The 27,313-nt window shown below is 40.3% G+C and overlaps 1 protein-coding gene across 22 annotated transcripts in view; it reads left to right on the top strand.

The window, feature by feature from the left end:
- SPAG17 (sperm associated antigen 17) overlaps positions 1-27,313 on the top strand; it is a 130,528-nt gene that overhangs the window by 47,650 nt on the left and 55,565 nt on the right. For all 22 annotated transcript variants that reach the window (XR_011558223.1, XR_011558222.1, XR_011558221.1 and 19 more), the window contains 7 exons: positions 259-354; positions 2,595-2,644; positions 12,974-13,060; positions 16,381-16,535; positions 20,035-20,225; positions 22,592-22,677; positions 23,005-23,256. Coding sequence is in view for 16 of the 22 variants with exons in the window: in XM_070741991.1 (XP_070598092.1) it covers positions 259-354; positions 2,595-2,644; positions 12,974-13,060; positions 16,381-16,535; positions 20,035-20,225; positions 22,592-22,677; positions 23,005-23,256 (917 nt within the window). In the remaining 6 variants the exon portion in view is untranslated. The remainder of the gene's footprint in view (positions 1-258; positions 355-2,594; positions 2,645-12,973; positions 13,061-16,380; positions 16,536-20,034; positions 20,226-22,591; positions 22,678-23,004; positions 23,257-27,313) is intronic.

Here is a 27,313-nt window from a genome sequence, read left to right as displayed (position 1 = left end):
TGAATAAATGTTAATTTACGTGAACTTTGAGATCATGTTCATATTGATATTTTTCAAGGGTCACCCATTTTGATCTCTGCAGTATCCGCATATGAAAGAGGCTCTACTTTTCCCAAAATTGTTTCCAGTTTCTAAGGGGAACCTTTCCTGCTCTGCCATTTTCAATGCTGAAAGTTGAATTGAGAATGCATTGGAACTCCTGTATGAATGCACATTTAGAATTTATCTAATTGTCTTTTTTGTATTTCTTTTTCATAGAGGTAGAACCTGAGCAGGGTATATTTCAAAGTCAACCACATTTATCTTTTTTACTGGAGAAAAATATTGAAGGACAATCCAAATCTTTCAGCTCAGGTATACATTGCATGGAAATATCTTATTTTCCTTTCCTCTCCATTTCCCCTATGGAATACTCTCTGGAGTCCTTGTTCACTATGTTGGGAAATTAGAAACTTGTAGCATTTGATTTGTATCAGTTGATTCATGGAATATTATTCCACAAACATTTACTGCTTCATATGTTTCTGACCATAGATCCTTTTTTACTGCACACTTAATGTGTGTGAGAGAGGAAGAGAGAGAGGGAGAGAAAAAGGGAGAGAGGGGAAAGAGAGAGAGAGAGAGAGAGAGAGAGAGAGAGAGCCTAGCATGGTAGGTGGGGATGCCAGTGTATCTCAGTAGTACATGTCTTGTCAAATGCCAGCATTCCTACTCTGACTTTTTACATTAATTAAAAACAGGAAGCTACAATGCTGCAAAATAAAATGCAAATGTTCAACTGTGTCTTTATCTATAAAAATGAGTCTGGAATCTGCAAGATTAAAATGTTTTCCCAGTAGCTCCACCAGAGCTCTGTATAAACTTGCTCATGAAAGGGCAAAATTAAGTAGGGATAATTGTGGCATTCTTGTAAATTGGTGATTTGTGACTTGTTACATTCCCATGGCAGCTACTTTGTGAATGTTCTAAGCAGTGATGGATAACGTTTTCCGGACCGAGTGCCCAAAGCATGCGCATGGGCGTGAGAATGTGTGCACACACAGCCGAATCCAAAAAATGCAATGCATGCATGACCCAAGCAAATGCATCCTGCGCATGCACCTCCTGCATGCGACCTGCCCCACACATGTGCACTCATCCTCCCAACCCTGAATGGGCTCCACTGCACGTGCCCCATCCTTGCTGGCTGGTGGGAGATCTGCGCACATGCGCAGTAAAGCTGAACTCGGGTGACGGCTTGCATGCACACAGGGAAGACGCTGTGAGAGGACCATGAGTTTGCCATCATGGTGCTAGAGTCTATAGTTTGTCCTTAATATTCTCTATGTGCTCATCAACTCCATAATGTTTGGGACCACTGCATTATTTTCTTATGAAAGAAATGTTCAAAATGATCCAGCCACTATTGATGACATTGCTGCAGAGATGGGGAGAAGACGTACAACAGTTATCTGTACTCGTGTGTTTGCATGACTAATTGGAAGTACCATAATATCTATATGGGATTAGCTGGCTGGAGTTTTGTTTGGGAGGGATGAGCAGTTTTTTGACTGTTCTTAAGTGTGGCTGTTTATACACCATATTTTTACATTACCTAACATAGCATCCAGGCATTTGTTACTAACTTATTCCATATTCCATTTCCTGAGTTCAGAACACATCCTGAGACTGAAATCATAAAGTATCTGCAATGCATTATGGATTCTTTTTTTCTTGAGTTTAAACTCAAAAGCTATCATAGATATAGATACATTCTCATACATATGACATGGGAATATCCTGACATGATATAGGTTGAATAGAAACAGATGGAATTTAGTGTGTTTTAGCTCTACTTTTTGTTCATTATATGAGTCCTGTTGCCGGTCTAAATAAAGTGTATGTCAGGGAAAGTTAGTAATTCAGATTGAAGCCACTCTTCCTTGCCTTCCCTTTCTCAATATCATGGCCAGTAAAATTAGCATTACTCTTGTCCTCTTAAATGGAAAGAATACCTATTTTTTCCAAGGCACTGGCAAGAATGTTCCTTTATGAGTTCTTTTGAAGATCAGCTGGGTTTCCGTTATCTTTCTGCTGGAGTGTACAGCAGATAATGAAATGCTTACTGTATATAAAATACTTTAGATCTGGAAAAAAAGGTAGCTGGGTTAATGGAATTTGATTCTTGAAGTAGCCATATTTTAACTTCTACAGTAAGCATGATATGAAAGGAGATGGATGCATGAGTAAATATCTTCATGAAAGGAGCTACAGGCTGTTGATGTCTGAATTTACCTTCACAAATCTGAGAACAGTGATATTAGGTTACTGTGTTCCCATCTTCATATATTCAAAAGCCTGAAGCTTGAGGAAGGGGATCATGCCCTAGAAACGCTGACTATTAATATAGTTGCTATGGCCTGAGGTCTTCATGCATAAATATATAAAAGCAGATACCAAGAGAAGAGGAAAAGGCAATGCTTTGAATATATGAGTATAATATTTTGAAGATTGCATAGTGCCCGTTCTGTTCATTTAAGTAATCGGAACTAGATAACAAAATCTAACATTTCTAATTACAGTATTTTGTATATATCTTCAAATACATTTCACAGATTTCATTGCTGATGTTCATGAAAATGATCTGAACAATTCTGTAGATAAGGTAAGAAGTGCTTATCTATATAAATTCTAGTAATTGAGCATTTCTTGTTGTTAATTTTAAAAATATACAATAGGTTAAATCTCTTAAAGAGCTTGACACACTTTACCTTGTAAAATATGCTGTATTCTAGCATAATTAGAACAGAGCCTGTCATTTCATACTGTTCTGATGGGGGATGGGAGAAATGATGCTGTTGACAGTTATCAAATATTTCATATTCCTAGCTGCTATTGTTCTGTATTGTTTGTATATTTAAAGTTTTATTGTTTGCAGCAAAAACAATAGAAGAAAGAAAGGGGGTTTTTGAACAAGATTTATGAATTCACAGATGACCACTTTCCCCCCAATCATGTCCACATTCTTTTCTAAACTAATACATTTTTCATGCTGCTTTGAAGATTGACAAAGCAATGCTCTAAAAAATTCTAAGGTTTTCCTCATTTTTGCAACTGAACTTCCTCTGCTATTGGTAGTAAAGGAGGAAGAGAAATGGATTAAACATTTTGTCCTTTCATAAATATAGATCTAATATTACTGCTATATTTACTTTCTGAATTAAGATCTTTGAGAGATTGTCATCTATAAAGATCTTTGAGAGGTTGTCATGTATAGTGTATGAGATAAAGTGGACTGAATGGTCCAGAATTGGCCAGTGTGTTCTGCAGACAAGTGTGAATTTGAGCCCTGGTACCAGTACATTACTAGATGACTGAAGAAATGAAAATTGAGGAAAAAGAGCACTTTTAGAGCATTTTCAAATTTAAAAATGAACATTAATTAATAAAACAAATACCCTCCTAAAACTCCTATGCTGATCAAAAATGATGAATATTCTTTCTTCATCTCATATATAGTTTAGCATCTTATGCATTATGACAAAATGGTAATAAGTGGCTGAATTGTTTCATCATGAAGTAACTGACCTGAAATGTAATGGGTTTTAACTTGAACCAACCTAAAGATTCCTAGTGAAGAAAAAAGCGGAAAAGCAATTATGGGCTGAATTTCAAATTAGATATTAATTTTGCTTGAGAGATAGCTTCAGTTGCGACAAAGGTTCTTCTAACCTCTCAGTGCATTAAGTTGGTTATGTGATTGTATTATAACTTGCTTTCTACTCAGAGAGTGGGAAAAGCTTCTATGTTTTTTTTCAAGAAATAATGAACCTCAGATAAAAAGCTTCTATATTGAGAATTAAGCTTCTATATTGAGAATTATAATTATAATGAGAGGAAAAAAGATGTAGATAGTCCTAAAATAAATTTAATATACCAATCATACTATCATACTTTGAAATTGCTATAATGTTAAAAGCAAAATAGATGTCATCTAAATATATATAAATGTTATAATTTATTTTCAAAGCATGGTGTATTGCAAGACTAATATCGGGAGAAACAACATCAAATTATTGTTGAGATTAGTCTGTTTCCTAAAATTGAATTTAAGACATTCACCTTCAGAGTTTCTTTCTAGGCCATGTAAACTTTGGAATATACAGTGGGGGGGGGGGAAGTATTTAGTCAGACACCAATTGTGCAAGATCTCCCACTTAAAAAGATGAGAGAGGCCTGTAATTGACATCATAGGTAGACCTCAACCATGAGAGACAACATGAGAAAACACATCCAGCAAATCACATTGTCTGATTAACGAATTTCTTTGCAAATTATAGTGGAAAATATGTATTTGGTCACCTACAAACAAGCAAGATTTCTGGCTCTCAGAGACCTGTAATTTCTTCTTTAAGAGGTTCCTCTGTCCTCCACTCATTACCTGTAGTAATGGCACCTGTTTGAATTTGTTATCAGTATAAAAGACACCTGTCCAGAACCTCAAACCATCATACTCCAAACTCCACTATGGTGAAGACCAAAGAGCTGTCGAAGGACACCAGAAACAAAATTGTAGCCCTATACCAGACTGGGAAGACTGAATCTGCAATAGGCAAGCAGCTTGGTGTGAAATCAACTCTGGAAGCAATAATTAGAAAATGGAAGACATACAAGACCACTGATAATCTCCCTTGATCTGAGACTACACGTAAGATCTCATCCCGTGGGGTCAAAATGATCACAAGAATGGTGAGCAAAAATCCCAGACCCACACGGGGGAACTTAGTGAATGACTTGCAGAGAGCTGGGACCAACGTAACAAAGGCTACCATCAGTAACACACTACGCCGCCAGGGACTCAAGATTCTGCAGTGCCAGATGTGTCCCCCTGCTTAAACCAGTACATGTCCGGGCCTGTCTGAAGTTTGCTAGAGAGCATTTGGATGATCCAGAAGAGTATTGGGAGAATGTCATATGGTCAGATGAAACCAAAGTAGAACTGTTTGGTAGAAACACAACTCGTTGTGTTTGGAGGAGGAAGAATGCCGAGTTGCATCCAAAGAACACCATACCTACTGTGAAGCATGGGGGTGGCAACATCATGTTTTGGGGCAGTTTCTCTGCAAAGGGACCAGGACGATTGATCCGTGTACATGAAATAATAAATGGGGCAATGTATTGTGAGATTTTGAGTGCAAACCACCTTCCATCAGCAAGGGCACTGAAGATTAAATGTGGCTGGATCTTTCAGCATGACAATGATCACAAATACACTGCCAGGGCAACAAAGGGGTAGCTTCATAAGAAGCATTTTAAGGTCCTGGAGTGGCCTAGCCAGTCTCCAGATCTCAACCTTATAAAAAACTTTTGGAGGGAGTTGAAAGTCCGTGTTGCCCAGCAACAGCCCCAAAACATCACTGCTCTTGAGGAGATCTGCATGGAGGAATGGGACAACATAGCAGCAACAGTGTGTGCCAATCTTTATTATAATTTATACTTTGTCCAATATACAATACATATGGAAGAGAATAGACATTAAGTAATATATATAAAGATAGAAAGTAAAAAAGAAGAGAAGTAGATGGGAGGGAGAGAATATATATGATATATGAGATAAGGAAAGATAATTGGACAGGGGACGATAGGCACATCAGTGCACTTATGTATGCCCCTTACTGACCTCTTAGGAACCTGGAGAGGTCAATCGTGGAGAGTCTAAGGGAGAAATGTTGGGGGTTGGGAGTTGACACTATTGAGTCCGGTAATGAGTTCCACGCTTCGACAACTCGATTGTTTTTTGTCATATTTTTTACAGTCAAGTTTGGAGCGGTTAGTATTAAGTTTGAATCTGTTGCATGCTCTTGTGTTGTTGTGGTTGAAGCTGAAGTAGTCGTTGACCGGAAGGACGTTGCAGCAAATGATCTTGTGGGCAATACTTAAATCGTGTTTTAGGCGCCGCAGTTCTAAGCTTTCAATACCTAGGATAGTTAGTCTATTTTCGTAGGGTATTCTATTTCGAGTGGAGGAGTGAAGGGCTCTTCTGGTGAAATATCTTTGGACGTTTTCGAGAGTGTTGATGTCAGAGATGTGGTGTGGGTTCCAGACAGATGAGCTGTATTCGAGAATGGGTCTGGCATAGGTTTTGTAGGCTCTAGTCAGTAGTGTGAGATTGCCAGAGCAGAAGCTATGTAGGATCAGGTTAACAACTCTGGAAGCCTTTTTGGCGATATTGTTGCAGTGGGCTTTAGCACTTAGGTCATTTAATATTAGTATTCCAAGGTCTTTTACTGAGTGTGGGTTGGCTGTGAGAATTTGTTTATTTAGTTCATATATGAGGTTTGGATTCTTTTTGCCGATGTGGAAGGTAGAGCATTTGTTGGTTAATATTTGATATCTTGTGAGGACTTACAAAATATTTTTGACCTCTGTCATTGCCAACAAAGGATATATAACAAAGTATTGAGATGAATGTTTGTTATTGACCAAATACTTATTTTCCATCATAAATTTGGAAATAAATTCATTAAAAATCAGACAATGTGATTTTCTGGATATATTTTCTCATGTTGTCTCTCATGGGTGAGGTCTACCTATGATGTCAATTACAGACCTCTCTGATCTTTTTAAGTGGGAGAACCTGCACAATTGGTGTCTGACTAAATACTCCCCCCCCCACTGTATGGGTTTTTATAAATTACTTTTGGAATTGTTTGTATATCCCTAATAAATCCATAATATTGGAAGTGAAGAGAGCACTATTGTACTTTTTAGACAGCATTGATTGAGTGCTAACAGAAAAGGCAGTGATATTTTCTAGTTCTCCACTTGCACTGCTACGGAGAGTCCAATCATGGGTTATTCTTCAGCCTTGCTGGAAGGGACTGAGTTAAAAATTAGCATAAATAACTGGTCCAACCCCTTTGTTACCCTTCCTGTGTCAGTCTAAAAAACTTAGTCATAGTGAAGGGACATACGAGTAGTTTCTCCTATGACTCTTATAGTCTTGTTGTTTAAATATTAAAATTTATTTTCTTTTCTGTACCTAACGAATTTTTCTCTTCTCTCTTTTCAGATCGAGAACTGTTTATTTCGGCGGGACCGGGCCCCTGCTCTGCGGAGTATTGCCCGCATCGTTTTACCCAGGTCGGAGCCTCTTCCCTGCGCGGGTACTGCTCCTAGGACCGGGAGTCGCCATGGAAGGGGGTCACCCCAGTAAAAGCGACTTGGAAGCCCAGCTGATGGAATCGGCAGAGAAACCAGCCAGAATTCGAATTTCCCGCCTATTTTAGCAGCGAAGGAGATCGCGAACGCAAGGAGCCGGAACGGCATTTTTGGAGGGCGCGAAAATGGCGAGCTACACAGGAGGATGCCATATTGGGTACTCACCCAGCGACTATGATTCCGCCCGCCATTTTAAAGACGGCAATGACGCCGCAATTCCTTCAGAGCGGGAAATCGCCCGGATATCCTGTCACAATACAGGAAAGGGCAAGGCGAGTCTAGAGGCGGCCATTGTATTGCTGATATTTGCCGCGAACGCAGAGATATACAATCCGGCATTGCAGGGTCAGTGAACGACCTAATCTCTTCAGAATGTCAGATATTCCTCAACAAGGAATAGCGGACCTACCTGCCTCAAAAGCCAAGGAGAAATCCCACTCTTCAAAGGCTAAATCCAAGAGCTCGCAATCCTCTTCAGCACTGAAGGAGGCTGAAAGACGCATAAAAGCCCTCGAGGAGCAATTAGAGGCACAAAGGCAGACTCCTGGTACTCAGCCAAATCAATGTCAGACTATGGGAACTATGGCCAGCACTACCCCCACGAGACTCCCAGAGGGTACCGGGTTGGCCACAGACAACGACTGGTCACCGGACAGATTGGGGGGGCCATCCCACATAACAGACCTACCAGGCCCTGAATGTTACAGGCCTTCCTCCTCCTCATGGCACATGGCTTCACAATCACCGCCAGCAGCCACATTTACCCCTACTGCAGCGGGGCTCCGCTCCTCCCCAGAGACCTGGCAACGTTTGCCACCTGCCTTGCAGGATATGATTGCCTCCGCTTATTCCCATGGCATTGTAGCGGGCGCCCAACAGTATTCAAATATAGCCCCTCCCTCTTCACCACGTCCTCCTCCTCCACAGAGGAATATATGGGCAGCTCCAGCCCCCTCCTCTCCTGCGCATGACTCTTTCCAGTAGGACTTAAGGGGCCAAGGCTCAGATCCAGATGATGGCCTGTCTGAAGATGAGGGAGCACCACCAGAACCTCCCACCTACGCTGGTCTTTTTAGACCCTCCATATTTCGTGTCTTACTTAACAAGGCGAAATTGGCAGTGACACCGGGCACAGAAAAACCCACAGAACCAGCAGCTGCCCCTCAACCCGCCAACAGGGTGCTCACAGAAACCCAAAAGGAGGCGGATCTTATCCCTGCTCCACAGCTGTTCTTGTACAATATCAAGCGACCATGGCAATACCCAGCGGGAGCACTGGGTCCAACGGCCTCGGAGTGTAAATTCTACACCTTCGAACCAGAGCTGGAGAACCTTCTTGAATTTCCTTCTATAGATGCTCCAATTGCAGCTCTGGTGTCCAATGTGCTCATTCCGTCCGAGCTAGCAGATGGCTTGAAACCAGAGGAGTGCAGGGCAGAGAGTCTGACCAAAAAAGCTCACCAGATGACAGCCTGGGCCCTTAAAGCGGCTTCAGCAGCATCTTTTTTTAATAGAGCCTCAGTCCTGTGGCTCCAAGAAATGATTACGAAACTGGGACCAGAAGACGCTCGCCTACGGCAAGATTTAAACAAATTATTGGCGGCAGCGGAATTCTCTGCGGACGCCACCCTTTCCGCCTCACGTTTTTCCTCACGGGCCCTAGCAGCAAATCAGTCATCTCACCGTTTGCTTTGGCTCCGCACGTGGCAGGCAGACGCCAAGTCCAAATGGCGCCTGGCCTCAGCCCCCTTCGACGGGGCAAAACTGTTTGGAGAGTCTCTTGACAAAGTCCTCATAGAGGATAAAGATAAGAAGAAGGTTCTATCACGAACCTACAGGAGGCAGGACAGACGTACCACCCCTTACTACAAGTATCAACCCTTTTGGACCGAGACTTCCTCCACCAACCCCCAGGGAGGAAGGTCGTACACCCAGGGGTCCTATTCACAGCCCTCCTTCAGAACAGACAGGAGTAACTTTGGAGATAGGAATAGACAATTCCAACAGTCAAGGAAAGCCTTCAGAGGCTCCAACAGGGGCGGCTTTCGTAGAAACAAATGACTCCACAGCTCCCTTTCCAATAGGAGGACGGTTGCAACACTTCACCGCCTCCTGGGAGTCTATCTCCTCAGACACCTGGGCTCTCAGTACAATACTCAGGGCCTCACCATAGAATTCATCCAAAGGCCCCCGAGCAGGTTCCTACAGTGTCCAGTCATTTTCAACAGTCACAAATGCAACCTCCTCCTCCAAGAAATTCACCATCTCTTGGAAATCGGCGCCATAGAGAGGGTCCCTACACATCAAGAGGGACAGGGGTACTATCCTATAGTATTCGTAGTACCCAAGGCCTCGGGAGGCTGTCGCCTCATTCTCAATCTCAAACAATTAAACACATATGTAAAATACCGCAGGTTCAAAATGCACTCTTTGAGGACAATTCTAACAGCAATACGTCAGGGAGACTGGCTGACGTCAATAGACCTCAAAGAGGCATACCTGCATGTTCCAGTTCATCCCAAATACAGAAGATACCTGCGCTTTTGCTTCGAGAACCAGCATCTACAATACAGAGCCATGCCCTTCGGACTATCGTCCGCCCCTCGGACTTTCACAAAAATCATGGACATTCTCACAGCAGATCTACGAACCCGTCCACTACGCCTAATGGTGTATTTGGACGATGTCATCATACTCTCCAGCAGCCCCTCGCAGGCTCAACAGGACTTATCAGAAGACATGCAGACATTGGAGTCCCTCGGCTTCTCAATCAACTACCAAAAGAGCCACTTGACTCCAACCAGGTTCCTATCACACCTGGACACCAGCATAGATACCTTGTCCGGCAAGGTTTTCCTTTCACTCGATCGCCAGAACAAAATCCAGACCGTGATATCAGAGTTACAACACTCCCGAACAGTACCACTGGCCTTTCTATCCCAAGTACTGGGAATGCTCATATCTTGTATAGACATTGTACCCTGGGCCAGGCTCCACGCCAGACCCCTACAGTGGCTCCTTATTCCCTTCCAAAAGAACCGGACCAGTCATTCATCAAGACAAATACCAATTCCTCCGGACGTCCATCGCTCCCTTCCATGGTGGAAGTCTCCAGCTCTCCTACAAGGGTCCTCCTTCCTACCTCACCAGGAGATAATCATCACGACGGACGCGAGCCTTTGGGGCTGGGGCGCTCACTCCAACGTGGGAGTAGCCCAAGGACAATGGAGTCCCAAGGAACTCACGTGCCCCAACATCAACTATCTGGAGCTCAGAGCGGTGCACCTGGCACTCAGGCACTTCACAAGGCAACTGGAGAATCAGCATGTGCTAATCCGCACAGACAATGTGGCAACAAGAGCCCACATCAACCACCAAGGGGGCACAAGATCAGGCCGCCTCATGACAGAGTCTCAGGCTCTATTCAAATGGGCGGAACGACATCTGACATCCCTGAGAGCCAAGCACATATCAGGCATCTCAAATATTCAGGCGGACTGGCTCAGCCGGACAACCATCGACCCGGCGGAATGGAGCCTGGAGGCAAAACTATTCATGGAGATCACTCGCAGATTCGGGAGTCCGGAAGTAGACCTTTTCGCTACCCATCAGAACAACCAGTTACCCAGGTTCTTCTCCCGCTTCTCAACACCAGGAGCGGAACAAATCAACGCCCTGACTTGCCCCTGGCCGGAGGGCCTGCTTTACGCCTTCCCTCCAGTGTGCTTGATCACACGAGTGATACGCAAACTGCTACAAGAACAAGCAGAAATACTCCTAGTAGCCCCTCATTGGCCCAGACGACCGTGGTTTGCGGACCTGATAGATCTGTCCATTTCTCCCCCTTGGCGAATACCACATCACAAAGTAGTCTTGCTACAGGGAGCAGTGTACCACCCGGATCCACAATGGTGGAATCTTGCCGTGTGGCACTTGAGGGGGAGAGATTAAGAAAAGAACGGGTACCTGAAAAGGTAATCAATACCATCCAGGCGTCTCGCCGTCCATCCACCACCAGGATATACCAGGCGACCTGGAGAGCTTACTGCGCCTTCTGCAGAACCCGCAATCAGGACCCACAGTCCCCCTCAGTAATCCAGATTTTGGAATTTTTACAGGCGGGCCTGGACAACAGGTTGGCACCCAACACACTTCGCAGATAGGTGGCAGCAATTGCCACTATCCTTAAAATGGACTTTTCACGCCCAATTTCACAACATCCATGGATTCGAAATTTCATTAGAGGGGCAGCTAACATCAGCCCCCCTCCAATACATCGCTTCCCAACATGGGACTTGCCGCTAGTACTACACGCCTTAACAGAACCTCCATTTTAACCTCTGCGTGACATACCACTTCGCCTGCTATCACTCAAGACTGCCTTTCTAACAGCAATCACATCAGCTAGGCGAGTCTCCGAACTGGCTGCCCTTTCAGTCAGACCGGACTTATGTATCTTTCACACAAACAGGGTGGTCTTACGGTTAGACCCCACTTTCTTCCCTAAAATAAATACAGTGTTCCATACATCACAGGACATTATCCTGCCTGACTTCTGCACTCATGGATCACATCCACTAGAATTGAGATGGCACAAACTTGATGTGCGACGTGCCATCAAAATTTACATAAGACGAACAAGTACCGTCCGAAAAACAGAATCCCTTTTTGTATCCTATTTTCCAGCTTCCATGGGAACTAGGGTATCGTCAAAGACCATTAGTTGTTGGATCCGTTCCTGTATCTGCACGGCATATAAAGCAGGCTCTACACCTATACCAAAGGGCATCACAGCGCACTCAACGAGGAGTGCGGCCACATCAGCGGCTTGGGCGACCCAGGCACCGATTGATGACATCTGCCGTGCAGCGACCTGGGCCGCCCCCAATACATTTATAAAACACTACCGTTTGGACTCTTATGCTTCTACGGAAGCAGCCTTTGGACGCAGAGTACTGCAAGGGGTATGCCAAGCTTCTGCGCCCCTGGTCCAGCCTTCTCCCTCCCTAATTGGTTAACCTTGGGTATATCCCATGATTGGACTCTCCGTAGCAGTGCAAGTGGAGAAGAACCGTTGCACTTACCTGAACGGTCTTCTCGCTGCACTGCAAGGAGAGTCCAAACCCACCCGGCAATTCGGCCCAGGGTCACAGCTTCTTTTCATAAGTGTTGGTCTTTCTTCTGTTCAATTGGTTAATAAAAGTTACTGGTTTACTGTCACTATGACTTCGTTTTATTATAAGACTGACACAGGAAGGGTAACAAAGGGGTTGGACCAGTTATTTATGCTAATTTTTAACTCAGTCCCTTCCAGCAAGGCTGAAGAATAACCCATGATTGGACTCTCCTTGCAGTGCAGCGAGAAGACCGTTCAGGTAAGTGCAACGGTTCTTCTTCTGTTTTTAATGGCAACTTCATACCCAGAATGAAGATATTGATGTGTTAATGATCATTTTACAGGAAATAAGAAGGTGTTGGCTATGCAGATTTATTTATTTATTTATTCATTCATTCATTCATTCATTCATTCTATCTATCTATCTATCTATCTATCTATCTATCTATCTATCTATCTATCAATTAATTATATTTATTGGCTGCCCAGCTTACCACAGATGTTGGATGCATGTGGTAGTATGGAAATATAGAGATTTTAAGATGATCAATTTAAAATGAATTAGATTCTAAAGCTAGAAATAAGCCCTTTGGATTCTTTTTCGCCTCCTTCCCAACATTTATTAAATGAGCTAAATTTTATCTATTCTTTCATAAGGTAATTTCAGCCATCCAAAAGACCCAACAGCGGTGTTTGAATGACTGGAGTTTTGTTGAGCATTTTCAACCGCAACTCCTCTTCCAGGTAACTTTAATTTGTTGCTTCATTTAGTAAACATTCTTGCACAGGACCTGCTTAACGTGCACTTCCACAAAATAAGTCTGGATTTATATATTCAACATTATACCCAAAGTTGAGATTAATCTGAGGACAATTACTTGAAAGAGTATTCTCTGTGTAGCTATGGATATTCTAACAGAAGTTGCTTATCATTCTAGAATATTTTTCGATTGTGGATCAAAATAAGCCATGACAGGTAGCTTTCTTCAGGAAAGATAGATGAAGTGCAACTTCATCTACCTTTTGGTTTCTCAGTAGTTTTTGATAGTATTGACTGTGGTGTCCTCCTAGATAGTTTAAATGCATTAGTGTAGGGAGCATATATATATTTATATTATACACATGTTTATGTGGAGTAATTGAGGACTTTGCCTGTTTTGAACTTTGTTAGAAAGTATTGATACATAATTTAGAAGTTCTCCTACATTCTTCAGAGACATCAAAGATTTGATTGCTGTATTGTTTTACTGAGCAGTGATAGCTTATGTAATATGATAGGTTAGCTACTATGAGTCATGGACTTGTAATGTTACATTCTGTTTAAGTGCTGTATGTCAACATTCAAGTTCAGGAAATTGTAGTCAGGATGTTGAGTGGGCACCTTGCTGTCTGCATATGTTACATTATTGTTAAAACAACTGTACTTGAATCAGTTTCAAGGTTTTGCTCTTGACATACTAATAGGTCATTTTTCCCATTACAGACCAGTCCATTACTAAAATGATCCATCCATATATGTCAATCTTTGTTATGTTGAAAATTGCAGATAACCATATTGTGCTTATTCTCAGTTGAGCCTTCTCAGTGGCAATGCTGAAATTTATATGTCAACTGCCCTTACAGTCATGTGAAAAAGGACACCCCAATGAAATGTTTTACTTTTTCAACATATTTCAGCATACAGATACAATCTTCCTTTCAACAGTATTGATAGAGAAAGGCGATACAATATACACAATTTCCACTATATTGTGTAATTTTAAGTAAATGTAAATGCAAATTTCACATATGGAAAAGCTGTAAATTTATCAACTATATAAAGTTAGAATCGGGTATATCAGAGGAGATGTGCATGATTAGAACACGTTAGAGAAGCTCTTAGAGATACCTCTCCTACTAAAACTTCAGACATTTAGTTTTTCCTTGTTGTCAAAGTGTGTAATACAGTATAACCATTCCTAAATTGGAAAAAACATGAGAGACTTTCAAAAAGAAAGATATATGAAGTTAGTCTGAGAAGGGATTTGAGGAGGTCACCAAACAATTGAACATCAGTCATTCTACTATCTAGAAGATTACCTGAAAGTGGAGACGATTTCAAGGAATTGCCAACTTACCCGGTCAGGTTGCCCCAGCAAGTTCAACCCCAGAGCAAAGATAGTGAAAAATGTCTCTAGAAATCCCAGAGTTTGATTACATAACCTATAGGTAGCTCTCTCCACTATTGATATAAAAGTGTATGAGTCTAACATTAGAAAGAAGCTGCCCCAGGTAGATCTATGTGAGTGGCATGCCAGTCTAAAATCTTTGCTGTCCAGAGGCAAGACTAAAGTCTGTTCATGGACACCTAGGCAAAAACCAGGTCTTATGGAACAATGTGCTCTAGACTGACAAGACAAATATACACTGCTCAAAAAAAAATAAAGGGAAAATTTAAACAACACAATATAATTCCAAGTAAATCAAACTTCTGTGAAATCAAACTGTCCACTTAGGAAGCAACATTGATTGATAATCAATTTCACATGCTGTTGTGCACATCCAACTTTGTACAGAACAAAGTATTCAATGAGAATATTTCATTCATTCAGATCTAGGTTGTGTTATTTGAGTGTTCCCTTTATTTTTTGAGCAGTATATTTTGCTATAGTACCAGAAGGTAAGTTTGAGAAAACCCAAGGACAGCATTTCGCCAGAAGAGGTGGAAATGTTGTAGCTTGGGCTTACTTTGCTGAATCAGTGCCTAGACAGTTTACCATCATAAAATTCCTTATGAATTGTTCACTGTACCAGAAGTCATTGAATATAATCTGAAATCATCTGTCAGAAGGTTGAAGTTCAACCAAAAGTGGACCTTGCAGTATGACAGTGACCTAAACATTCTAGTAAAGAAATAGCTAAAAAAGAGAATTTGGGATTTTGGAATGGCTAACTCAATGCTTGGTTCAAAATCTCTCTGAGATACCACGAGGCTGTGTCTGTGAGAAATCCCACAAATATTGTACATCTGAAAAAATTCGGCATGGAAGAATGGGAAAAATATTACGTTTACTCAGTATCAGAGAATGGTAGACAATTATAAGAAATGCCTCCTTGAGGTTGTTTCTATCAAAGTGGTCAACAACCAATCAACAAGATAAATAATCAGCTGCTCAGAATTTAAATATCCCTCCATATGGACAACCAATCAAATGGAAAAGCTTGGAGAACAAATCACTGCCAAAATCTAAAACCCGAGCTACAAGTATTTTCTATTGTTTCAAATTTATATCATCTTTATCTTTTTACTGTTCAAATAAATATAAAATATTGATATATTCACATATGTTAAAGAAGAAAAAGCTTTACATAGGACATGTATTTATTTTTTTCACATGACTGTATCTCTACTCAAAGCTTTCTTATTTTAAATAGTATATGCCTTGCTTTAGTTTTTTTTTCTTTTCCTCTGTCGAGTGATGCTGGACTTAGGGCATCGCTCGCCACACTAGTCTTGGAAGGACTGATGACTATGGGAATCTGGGTGGGGTGATTTCATGAGGGAGCACATGTAGACATTACACATTCCTTCTAGAGGCTCAAGGTTATCCTTTGTCCACTACCTGCCCGGAAGCTGGGAGGAGGAACGACCACATTGGCAGAATCTAAGGGGACAACGTGACAGATTTGGGGGTGGGAGACAAGGGTATGAACTTTCAACTGGGTGGGGAACCTTGGGAGCATCAGATTTGGGTTTCCTTCAAACATGCCAACATGGCTTCAGCAATAAATTGGAACTTTGAGGAAGACTTTGCCTTGGACTCTGATTTAAGTTCAAATGCTATTTGGAACCCTGACACACACTTTTTCAAACTAAATGTTATTTTAATATTGTTCTCTATTTGTACAATCATTTACATTTTGAATATACATAGTAAAACACTTCACAATATCTATTATTGGAATCTATCAGTTGTCTATAAATCAGTTGGCACAAATAAATGTAGCCATTCTTTTTCCCCATCACGTCTACAGACAGTCTCTTAATGAGAATTGTGTTGTATTAATTCTTCTCTTGTCAACAGGTACTTCAAAATGCAACTCAGAATTATAGGTGCATTGATTCCTATTATCATACTCAGGATAACTCTTTGCTGATAGTCCTTCATAATCCCATAAACCAACATCGTCAGTTCCAGGAGTTATGGAACATTTCATTGCATTCTGATGTTGGGTTCAGGTAAAATGGATTTCAAATACTGTACTATTCTATGACATGAAAAGGGAAAAACAGTGAATTATGACAAAATAATAATTGACTGCTGATGAATGATTGGTGTTACTTTACCATCATTACTGGTAAATTATTTGTACAATTTAATAGTTAGCAAAAGTAAACTGCTTTTATGTAACAATAATCATTTCTCAATAGAAAACATCCAATGAGATTCAACTGTCATATTTTTGAATTTCAAAAAAATGGGAAATTAGTAACTATATTTTTTAGCAATTTCATACTTGTGCCTGACATTTTGAATACTAGCTTTTACATAGGAGGATACTAGAGATACGTTTTTGTAATATTTGTATAATAGACTATTATAAATCTGTGAATATTAAAACAACAGGCATTTCTACATAATGACAACAATGTGAATATGAGAAGAAATTGCTATTGATTCAAACTATAGTTTACCTTTTCCAGAGGGCAAATGTTGGGGGGATGAAAGCTAATTTGGGTGGGCAAAGACTTTGTTCATGACTAAAAATTTATGCTCCAAATAAAGAAAAAAATGCTTTTTATAAATGACCTATGGATAAATCAATGGACTTAACATATAAAAATTGATGTTTGATGGAGGACTGGGAAGTAGTAATACGTGCACATAAGGACAGAACCTCTGAAAAATATTAAAATAACACAAAGGAAATTATCAAAAGCTTTTTAAAATAGTAATTATCTTTAAGTATATTTATCTGTCTGTCTGTCTGTCTGTCTGTCTGTCTGTCTGTCTGTCTGTCTGTCTGTCTGTCTGTCTACCTACCTACCTACCTACCTACCTACCTACCTACCTACCTATCTATCTATCTATCTATCTATCTATCTATCTATCTATTTATCTATCTATCTAATTGGATTTGTATGCCGCCCCTCTCCGAGGACTCAGGACGGCTCACAACCTATACAAAGAGACAGTTAAAATCAGTCCAATTAATATACATAAAACAATCCTTAAAAATCTAACTTAAAAAACTTCCATTAAAATTCATTCAACAAATCGTACTAAAAACATTCGTTGGTCAGGGGGAAGATCTAGTAACCCCAGGCCTGACGACAAAGATGAGTTTTTAAGCTCTTTCGGAGCTTAAATCTCTGGTGAGAGCTGATTCCAGAAGGCCAGGGCTCCCACAGAGAAGGCTCTTCCCCTAGGTCCCGCCAGCCGACATTGTTTGGTTGACAGGACCCTAAAGAGACCAACTCTGTGGGACCTCACTGGTCGCTGGGATTCGTGCGGCAGAAGCCGGTCTCGGAGATAGTCTGGTCTATGCCATGTAGGGCTTTATAGGTCATAACTAACCAACACTTTGAATTGTGTCCGGAAACAGATTGGCAGCCAATGCAGTCCGTGGAGTGGTGACAAGATATGGGCATGTCTTGGAAGGTCCAAAACCGCTCGCGCGGCTGCATTTTGGACGATCTGACGTTTCCTGACACTCTTCAAAGGTAGCCTCATGTAGACAACATTGCAGTAGTCGAACCTCGAGGTGCTAAGAGCATGAATGACCGTGAGCAAAGACTCCCCGTCCAAATAGTGCACCAGGCGGACCTGGACAAACACCCTCCTTGCCACAGCCGACAAATGGTGTTCTAAAATCAGCTGTGGATCGAGGAGGATGCCCAAGTTGCGGATCCTCTCTGAGGGGGTCAATAATCCCTCCCAGGGTAATGGACAGACAGATGGATGTGTCCTTGGGAGGCAGTACCCACAGCCACTCCATATTGTCTGGGTTGAGTCTGAGTCTGTTAGCACCCATCCAGACCCTGACAGCCTCCAGACACCTGCACATCACTCCCACAGCTTCATTGAGTGGACATGGGGTGGAGATGTATAGCTGAGTATTATCAGCATACTGATGATAACTCACCCCGTGCCCTTGGATGATCTCACCCAATGGTTTCATGTAGATATTAAACAGCAGGGGGGAGAGGACCGACCCCTGAGGAACCCCACAAGGTAGGGACCTAGGAGTCGACCTCTGACCCCCTGCTAACACTGACTGCAACCGACCAGAGAGGTAGGAGGAGAAACACCATAAAACAGTGCCTTCCACTCCCAACCCCTCCAGTTGGCGCAGAAGGATACCATGATTGATGGTATTGAAAGCCGCTGAGATGTCAAGGAGCGCCAGGACAGAGGATAAAGCCCTGTCCCAGGCCCGCCAGAGGTCATCTATCAGCGCGACCAAAGCAGTTTCCATACTATAGCCAGGTCTGAATCCTGACTGCCGAGGGCCTATATAATCGGCTTCTTCCAAGGACCGTTGGAGCTGGAGTGACACCACCTTCTAAACAACCTTTCCCATAAAGGAAAGGTTGGAGACAGGATGATGGTTGTTAAATAAGGCCGGGTCCAGGGAAGGCTTCTTGAGGAGGGGATGCACAAGTGCCTCCTTGTAGGGAGCTGGGAAGGACCCCTCCCTCAAAGAAGCATTGGTAATCTCCTGGACCCAGCTCCGTGTCACCTCCCTGCTGGCCGAGACCAGCCAGAAAGGAGACGGGTCCAACAAACAGGTGGCGGAACTCACAGCTCCAGTGGCCTTGTCCACTTCATCAGGTGTCACCAGGTCAAACTCGCTACAAACAGGTGGACTAAGATAAGCCCCTGTCATCAGTTTAAAATTACAACAATAAAAATAGGATAGCAGTAGCAATAGCACTTAGACTTATATACTGCTTCACAGTGCTTTACAGCCCTCTCTAATCGGTTTACAGAGTGAGCATATTGCCTCCAACAATTTGGTTCCTCACTTTATCGACCTTGAAAGGATGGAAGGCTGAGCCAACCTTTAGCCTAGTGAGATTCAAACTGCCAAATTGCAGGTAGCCAGCAGTCAGCAGAAGGAATCTGCAGTAATGCATTCTAACCACTGTGCCACAATGGATTGCAGTAATGCATCCATTCTTGCTCTCCTTGACCTCTTGGTTATTGGTACCATTGAACAAAAAGTATCATTTGGGCTGGCAGTAGGGTTTTTGGCTGAGTGGTGCAGAATTACTCTGATTCAGCAACTTTCTCAAAGGCTGGTCCTGATCAGTATCAAAAAGGGGTACGAGGTCCAGCCCCTGGCTACCACTTGGATTACTTCAACAACTTCTACATGGGGCTCCCCTTGAAGAATATTTCGAAGCTATAGCTGGTGCAGAATACAGCAGTGTATACAGTTCCTGGGGGCCTAGGCTGGCAATATAACACTGCTGTTGTGAAAAGCTGCATTGGTTATCATTTTGCTTCTAGATCCAGTTCAAGGTATTGATTGTTATCTTTAAAGTCATAAATGACATGGGTCCATGCTATCTGAGGAATTGCCTCATCTGATTGGGACTAGCTTGCCCCCTTGTGCCAGCAGAAAAGGCCTGCTATGGACCTGGTCTGCTAATGAATTCCGTAGGTCAGGGTCAAAGGTGAAGAGCCTTTTCTAGTCGGTGTTCTGATTGATAGCAGTAATACATTTTCCAGGAATTATCTGGAATTAGTGGCTGCCTCCATTGATGAATGGATAGTGGCAGAAGAAGCCAAATACCAGGAAGAAAAGATGGCTAAGGAACTGGAGGCACTTAGATTGGCTAAAGAGGCATTGGAGAAAGCTCCTGCTGAGGTCAAGTCTCCACCTTCTGGCAAAAAAGGGGCTGCTGGAAAGAAATCAAAAAGTAAGTATTTTTATGATATTGTCATGCGCAAAGAATCAGGACCATATGTTAAGTTGCCGTTAAGGAGATTTATTACTCAAACAAATAATCTAGTAGTCAACTAATGTTCAGTGCTAAAAATTGGTGCCAGGTAAGTGTCAACAGAATTTAAGAGAAGTTGGACATAGAAGTGGGAATGAAATAACTTTAGGCTGATGACTCATTTAGCTTTTTCCCCACCCATCTCTACCAGTTCTTCTCTTACAGATATAATCTAATGGTGTCTATGACATACCAACCTATTATATTTCAGTTTGGAATCAGGCCCCCATTCAGCACTTTTCATCTGAATGTCCCAAAAGGGCTGCAATGTAATACTATAGCAAAGCTCCAAACAGCTTCATTGTTTTGTGGAAGCAAAACTACAAAATGTTTTGAGTATTCTGGACATAGGAAACAAAGGATATTCAGTATGAGCTGCTGCTCCTTTTTATTTTTACAGCAAGGCCATGGGAGTAAGGAGCATGACAATCTGTGTTGATGGGTTATTGGCCAATTAAATTTGCAGAAATATTTGCATAAGGGACATTTTTTTAAATGAAACATACATTCACATACACATAAGCCCACCATTGCAGATAGCTTGACTGAAGTATCTTCTTACTGTGAAGCTCTTTGCACATAGGTCAAAAAGTATCTAAATTATTTGAATAGCAGTAATACATCCTTGTTTGGTCAATCCCAGTATTTCTATGTTGTGGAGTTTTTTTAACTGTTACCGAACAGTGCATGGACAGAGTGCTAGCTGTCCTCCTACAAGAAAAGAAGCTACTCTCTTTAACTATATGAGTAGCAAATGTTAATACTACAGCAGCACACCATCCACTTTTATTATACCTGTTGTTTGACCAGGTACTGCCAAATAAAATAAACTAACATATTCAGATCTTTCAGACTAAGCTTGGCTCATGGTAATTTTGTGTATTTTGACCTATAATATTTTTTTAACTGTAGTTTGATATTGCCTTCTTCCTAGTGTTTTTTTAAATTCCAGTCTGGTTTATAGTATATTACACAAACAAAAACACTGTTGCTACATAATCAGAAATTTAACCAATACAGATTAATCTTCCCATTTTCTGAAATGCATTATTGTCTTCAATATCAATCCTCAAGAACATGCAAAGTACATATACACAAAACGTCAGCAAGCTCAGATGGGCAACATAAACATTATATATATATCATTATATATTCTTTTTCTCCCTGGGGGGTAAAGCAGGCATTGCTCTGAAGGTATTTCTCCTGGCTCCCTCCCCCTCTTTGTTACTCCTCTCCCTTTCAGAGAAAGAAAGAGGCAATACACAATGGGGAAAGGCAACAGTAATCACATTGCTATTTATCAGCATGACCAAGGCAAAAACAACAAAGCCAATTTTAAAAAGAAGGAAAGGGTATGGGCCTATTACACGTGCAGTGACTAAATCGATTGGCATTACATAAAAGCAAGCATCTCTTCAAAAAGGATTTTACAGACTGACGATTTTAGCAGCAGCTGACAAATGCTTAGTATAATAATTTTTTTAAATGTTCCAGAGATTGTGATGTCTGTTGTTTCTTCATCTATAACTACACCTGGAACTCACATTTTAGGACAATTTAATATGCATACATACATATATGTATGTATAACATATTTTTGCTGATAATGAAAATGAAAGGAGACTAGTATAGATCTTTTTCAAGCTATTTTGCTCTCATCAGCTAGCCATATCCTTAAAGGGATTTGAAGCTGGGCAATCTGCCTGTAAGGCAGTAGTTTTTAACATCTAGGCCACAGGTTGTCCTGTCTCGGCTTGTACCAGGGAAGACTATATAATAAAGCTATGGGAGGTAAGTATTGCTTGCTTTTTTGTTTACATGAATATAGAAGTGCCATATTATTGCTAACTTTAGAGATGTTTTTCCTAACCTGTTTTACTGTCCTGGTATTGCTTGGTGGTGTCCCATCCAAGTAGTAAGCAGGTTTGGTCTACTTTATTTTGGAGATCAGCCAGGGTCAGCCAGATACTGCTATCTTTTTCCTATCTGAAAAGCACTTGCAGTTTTCAGGCATGAGATGAGATAGAGTTGTTTAATTCTCGCAATTATTATGAGAGATTAGCTCTTCTGAAGTCAATTTTTAGGCCAGATGGAAAAGTAGATATTTCTGTTTCCATCAGTGGAAAGTGTTTTCGGGAGGAGAAACGTATTGTTGGATTTAATGGAAAATGTCTTCCTACAGATTTTTGTTTACTTAAAATATTTAACATTTGGGATTATCTTACTCAAAAAACCATTTATATAATATCCATGCTACTATCTTTATGCTTTCTCAAATTTCAAAGGTTCTTCCAAAAGTAAAGTAGAAGTTTCATCTGAACCTGTAGTTGAGAAGGAAAAAAATATATTTGTCAGAGACGACTCTCTCAAGGTAATACTGATTACTACTGAATACCACTTATTCCTCTATTTATGTAGCTGAAATATAAGAATGTGTCTGGATAAATATATGAAATTAGCAGTTATGATCATAGGATTAAATAATGCATCTAAATCACTTGGTAGTTGAAATGTAATGCAAGCAAATAATTATGTTGCCTAATAGCTTAAATTGCCTAAAATAGTGATTTTTCTAAAAAGAAAAATAAAGAACATGTTCAATAATCAGATTGTTGTGGCAAAACCCAAATTGCTTGGCTGTGATAAAATCCACATCTCATGTTAGGTTTGACTGTGAACTTTCCTTTTTCTACTGTAGGCCTGGAAGGAAGAGCAAGAGAGGCTGTTGGAGGAAGAACGCTTAAGAGAACTAAAAAAAGCAGAGAAGAAGGAAAAAGTTGGGAAAAAGAAAGGCCAGGCTAAAGAGCCACCCATTCCTGAAGAAGGAAAACCATCCAAGACAAAGGGTTCTAAGGATAAATCAGAATCATCCAAATTGCCAGAGGTTGAAGATCAGGCCAAACAGAGTAAACAAACTGTGCCTCCTTTGCCTGAAGAGAAAGACTATGAGGTGAATCACTTAATGATTGCATCAATTGCTGGAAATAATTCTAGTTATTGGGTCCACACTTGCAAGGTTCAAGTAATAGGTTGCACCTTTCAAGAAGTCTCCAGTGCTAGTGTTTCCTCTGAAGCCTGGATTTCCTTACACAATCAATGAAGCAGTGTCCCAGCAATATTCTGGTGTGGTCTTCTTTGTTATCCCTATAAATTCTCACAGAAGATTATTTGCCTGCATAGACCTTTATTTAGATTCTTTTTAGGGTTTTGTTGACTTTAGTTAATTGCCAGCAATATTTTGGAGTTTCAGATGTCAGAACAGTAGCAAACTGGGACATCTTATTACTTATTATGTATTATATTGGTTATTTAAGTGTTGGTTTGGTCTTTATATTTTATAAATTTCCTGCAAAGGAATTTTAATCAAAGCATTTTAGAAAGAAAACCATCCATCCAAAGCTCTAAAAGAACAGAAACATAGAAACATAGAAGATTGACGGCAGAAAAAGACCTCATGGTCCATCTAGTCTGCCCTTATACTATTTCCTGTATTTTATCTTAGGATGGATATATGTTTATCCCAGGCATGTTTAAATTCAGTTACTGTGGATTTACGATTTACCAACCATGTCTGCTGGAAGTTTGTTCCAAGGATCTACTACTCTTTCACTAAAATAATATTTTCTCATGTTGCTTTTGATCTTTTCCCCAACTAACTTCAGATTGTGTCCCTTGTTCTTGTGTTCACTTTCCTATTAAAAATACTTCCTTCCTGAACCTTATTTAACCCTTTAACATATTTAAATGTTTCGATCATGTCCCCCCTTTTCCTTCTGTCCTCCAGACTATACAGATTGAGTTCATTAAGTCTTTTCTGATACGTTTTATGCTTAAGACCTTCCACCATTCTTGTAGCCCGTATTTGGACCCGTTCAATTTTGTCAATACTGTATCTTTTTGTAGGTGAGGTCTCCAGAACTGAACACAGTATTCCAAATGTGGTCTCACCAGCACTCTATATAGCGGGATCACAATCTCCCTCTTCCTGTTTGTTATACCTCTAGCTATGCAGCCAAACATCTTGCTTGCTTTTCCTACCGCCTGACCACACTGTTCACACATTTTGAGACTATTAGGAATCACTACCCCTAAATCCTTCTCTTCTGAAGTTTTTGCTAACAGAACTGCCAATACAATACTCAGATTGAGGATTCCTTTTCCCCAAGTACATTATTTTACATTTGGAAACATTAAACTGCAGTTTCCATTGCTTTGACCATTTATCTAGTAAAGCTAAATAATTTACCATATTACAGACACCTCCAGGAATATCAACCCTAATACGAAAATATGGTGGTATCACTGGAGGGAGAAATTAATATCAACAGACAATATTATTTATGTTTATCTATGTATCAAAAGGAACAGAACCATCCAAAGTTTTTGGAAACAATTTGTTTGTAAGGTCTTGGGTGCAGTTCTCAATGCTTTCTAATGCCGCGATCCCTGAATACAGTTTCCCACATTGTGGTGACCCCCACCCATAAGTCTAACGCCAATTCTCCCAACAGAGCTTTAAGCTGATTGGCAGGAACGTCAGAGGGAAACCCCCACTGTTAACGCCTGATTGGTCGGGTTGTAAAAATATGTTCCAAGGAGCCAGAATAGAAGTTTTAGTTCCTGACTCTTGTACCGGTACCTCCATTGCGTTCCTCGGCATTGTGTCCAGGGCAGCCCATTCTAAAAGAAAACGTCTCACAAATTTGAGAAATTTAATTGAACTCGCAAGATGTTTTCTTTTAGAAACACGACAGAGGTACCGGTACAAGTATCAGGTAGGACATGCATCTTACTCCCTGCAGCAAAAAAAAAAAAAAAAAAAAGCATGTTCCCCGAGGTTACATGCTCCTCCAGTGGCATTGTTCTGCAACCCCCTCGGGGGGGGGGGCACTAAGCACTGCACTAAGCAAACAAATAAGTAAGCCATGAAAAAAGAAATAAAAGCAATATCAATAAATACAAATGGACTAAATTCGGCAGTAAAGAGAAGAATATTCAATAAATTAGATAAATTAAAACCAGAATTTTATATGTTTGAATAAAGTTCATATTAGAAAACAGCACAAAATTTTTGGGAGCATGTAACATTGGGGGCATTATATGCAAAGCTTGCTTGCCAAAGTAAAAGAGGAGAAATGCTATATATCAAAAGGACAATACAGTCTAAACAAACATTTGAGGATAAGGAAGGAAGAATATTAATGGTGGAAATAGTAATGAATTGTAAAAAAAATATTGTTAGTGGTGATATTTGCTCCAAATGAAAACCAAGAATTCTATGGGAAACTACATAGAAAAATAATAGACCATTAATATGAGGAAATACATACATTAGGATACTTTAATGTGGTTGTAAATACTGAGTTAGAGTGCAAATCTACAAAAATAAACAAGAAGTTAAGAAAAACTCTACACAAAGCATTTTTACAATGGTAGATGAATTAAGTTTGCAGGATGCTTGGAGAGGAAGATATCCAAAAGAAAAGCAGTACATATTTTACTCAAATAGACATATGTCATGGTCAAGATTAAATATGATGTGGATGTCAATAATAGCTAAAACACATAAGATTGATATAGAAGCAAATACATGGGCAGACCATAACCCATTAAAAATGATATGGAAGGGGCAAAGGAAAAGAATGAGATGAATGTTGAATCAACAACTATTAAATGGGAAAAAAATTCAACAATTTATGGAAAAAGAATTTTTTCTTTAAGGAAAAAAAAGGATACGTCATTACAAAATATGTGGGATACTAGTAAGGCATATATTAGAGGACTGACAATGACATACCTGAACTTAAGAAAATGGCATAAACAGAGTAAGCAAAATGGTGTAAACAGAGTAAACAAATACAAAAGAAATCAGAAGATTAAAAAAAAGGATACGTCATTACAAAATATGTGGGATACTAGTAAAGCATATATTAGAGGACTGACAACGACATACCTGAACTTAAGAAAATGGCATAAACAGAGTAAACAAATACAAAAGAAATTGGAGAAGGAATACAAGAAGTTAGAGACAGAACTACAAAAAAATCCACATAATAAAAAGATTAAGAATCTGATGGACCTACAAAAACACAAATTGAACTTATGAAGATCTGGCAAATAAAATCAAAGCAACAAAGCAAAAAACATTTCAAAAAGGCAAACAAACAGGATGATGGTTGACATATAAAATGAAAAAAGAGAAAATAAATCAATAAATCAATGATTAGATCAAGATGAGAGGAAAATAGTTGAGAAATACTATCATAGATTATATCAGCAAGAGACAATTTCAGAGGAAAAGATGGTGGGTTTGTCCAGTTGGACAGAGGTGGGTTTGGTCTAGAGGTGGGTTTGGACTGTCAAGTTGGGAATTATATTATCAATTACAAATAAAAGTTAGGTGGAGGAAACTGTTTATTTCAAGACAAGGGGCGATTTTATGATTCATTAAAAAAGGAGGAAAGAAGAAAGTGGAAAAGGAGAGTAGAAGGGAGGGATGGGGAAAGGAGAGAGAGTAGAATAAAGAGGGGATATGGGATGGTAAAAGAACAATGCTGGTCATATGTTTTACATTTAAGAAAGATATGATAAATGATTATTAATGGTTAAGAGATTGTATATTTGTGTGCTTGTATGAGAAATAGAAAAATAAAAAAAATCTTGGCGGGGGGGGGGGGAGGAATGTAGACTTCCACTTTTAAAAAGAATACCAACCAAAGAATACCAAAAGAATACCTGAAATCATGCCTGGTAAATAATAAGTGATTGTTGCAGGATTTTTTTTTAACCCTAGACAGATGATTCATTTACTTAATATCAGTTAGAAGCCTTGCAGAACATACAGTATTTCAGTAGCCAAGAAGGTAATAAAAGCTTTGTTGCTAGACTTATACAAGAAGTGTCCTCCCAAGGAGGGCCCTTGCTTTCGGATTTCCAGAAGCAAGACCTACTTCATCAGTCTACAAATCCTTTCATTCTGAAAAGCTTCACTTGTATTTTTCTCTTTC

This window comes from Erythrolamprus reginae, chromosome 2, assembly GCF_031021105.1.
Source record: "Erythrolamprus reginae isolate rEryReg1 chromosome 2, rEryReg1.hap1, whole genome shotgun sequence".
NCBI lineage: Eukaryota > Metazoa > Chordata > Lepidosauria > Squamata > Dipsadidae > Erythrolamprus > Erythrolamprus reginae.
The sequence above is the reverse complement of the archived record's forward strand: the minus strand, read 5'-3'. Positions and strand labels throughout refer to the sequence as shown.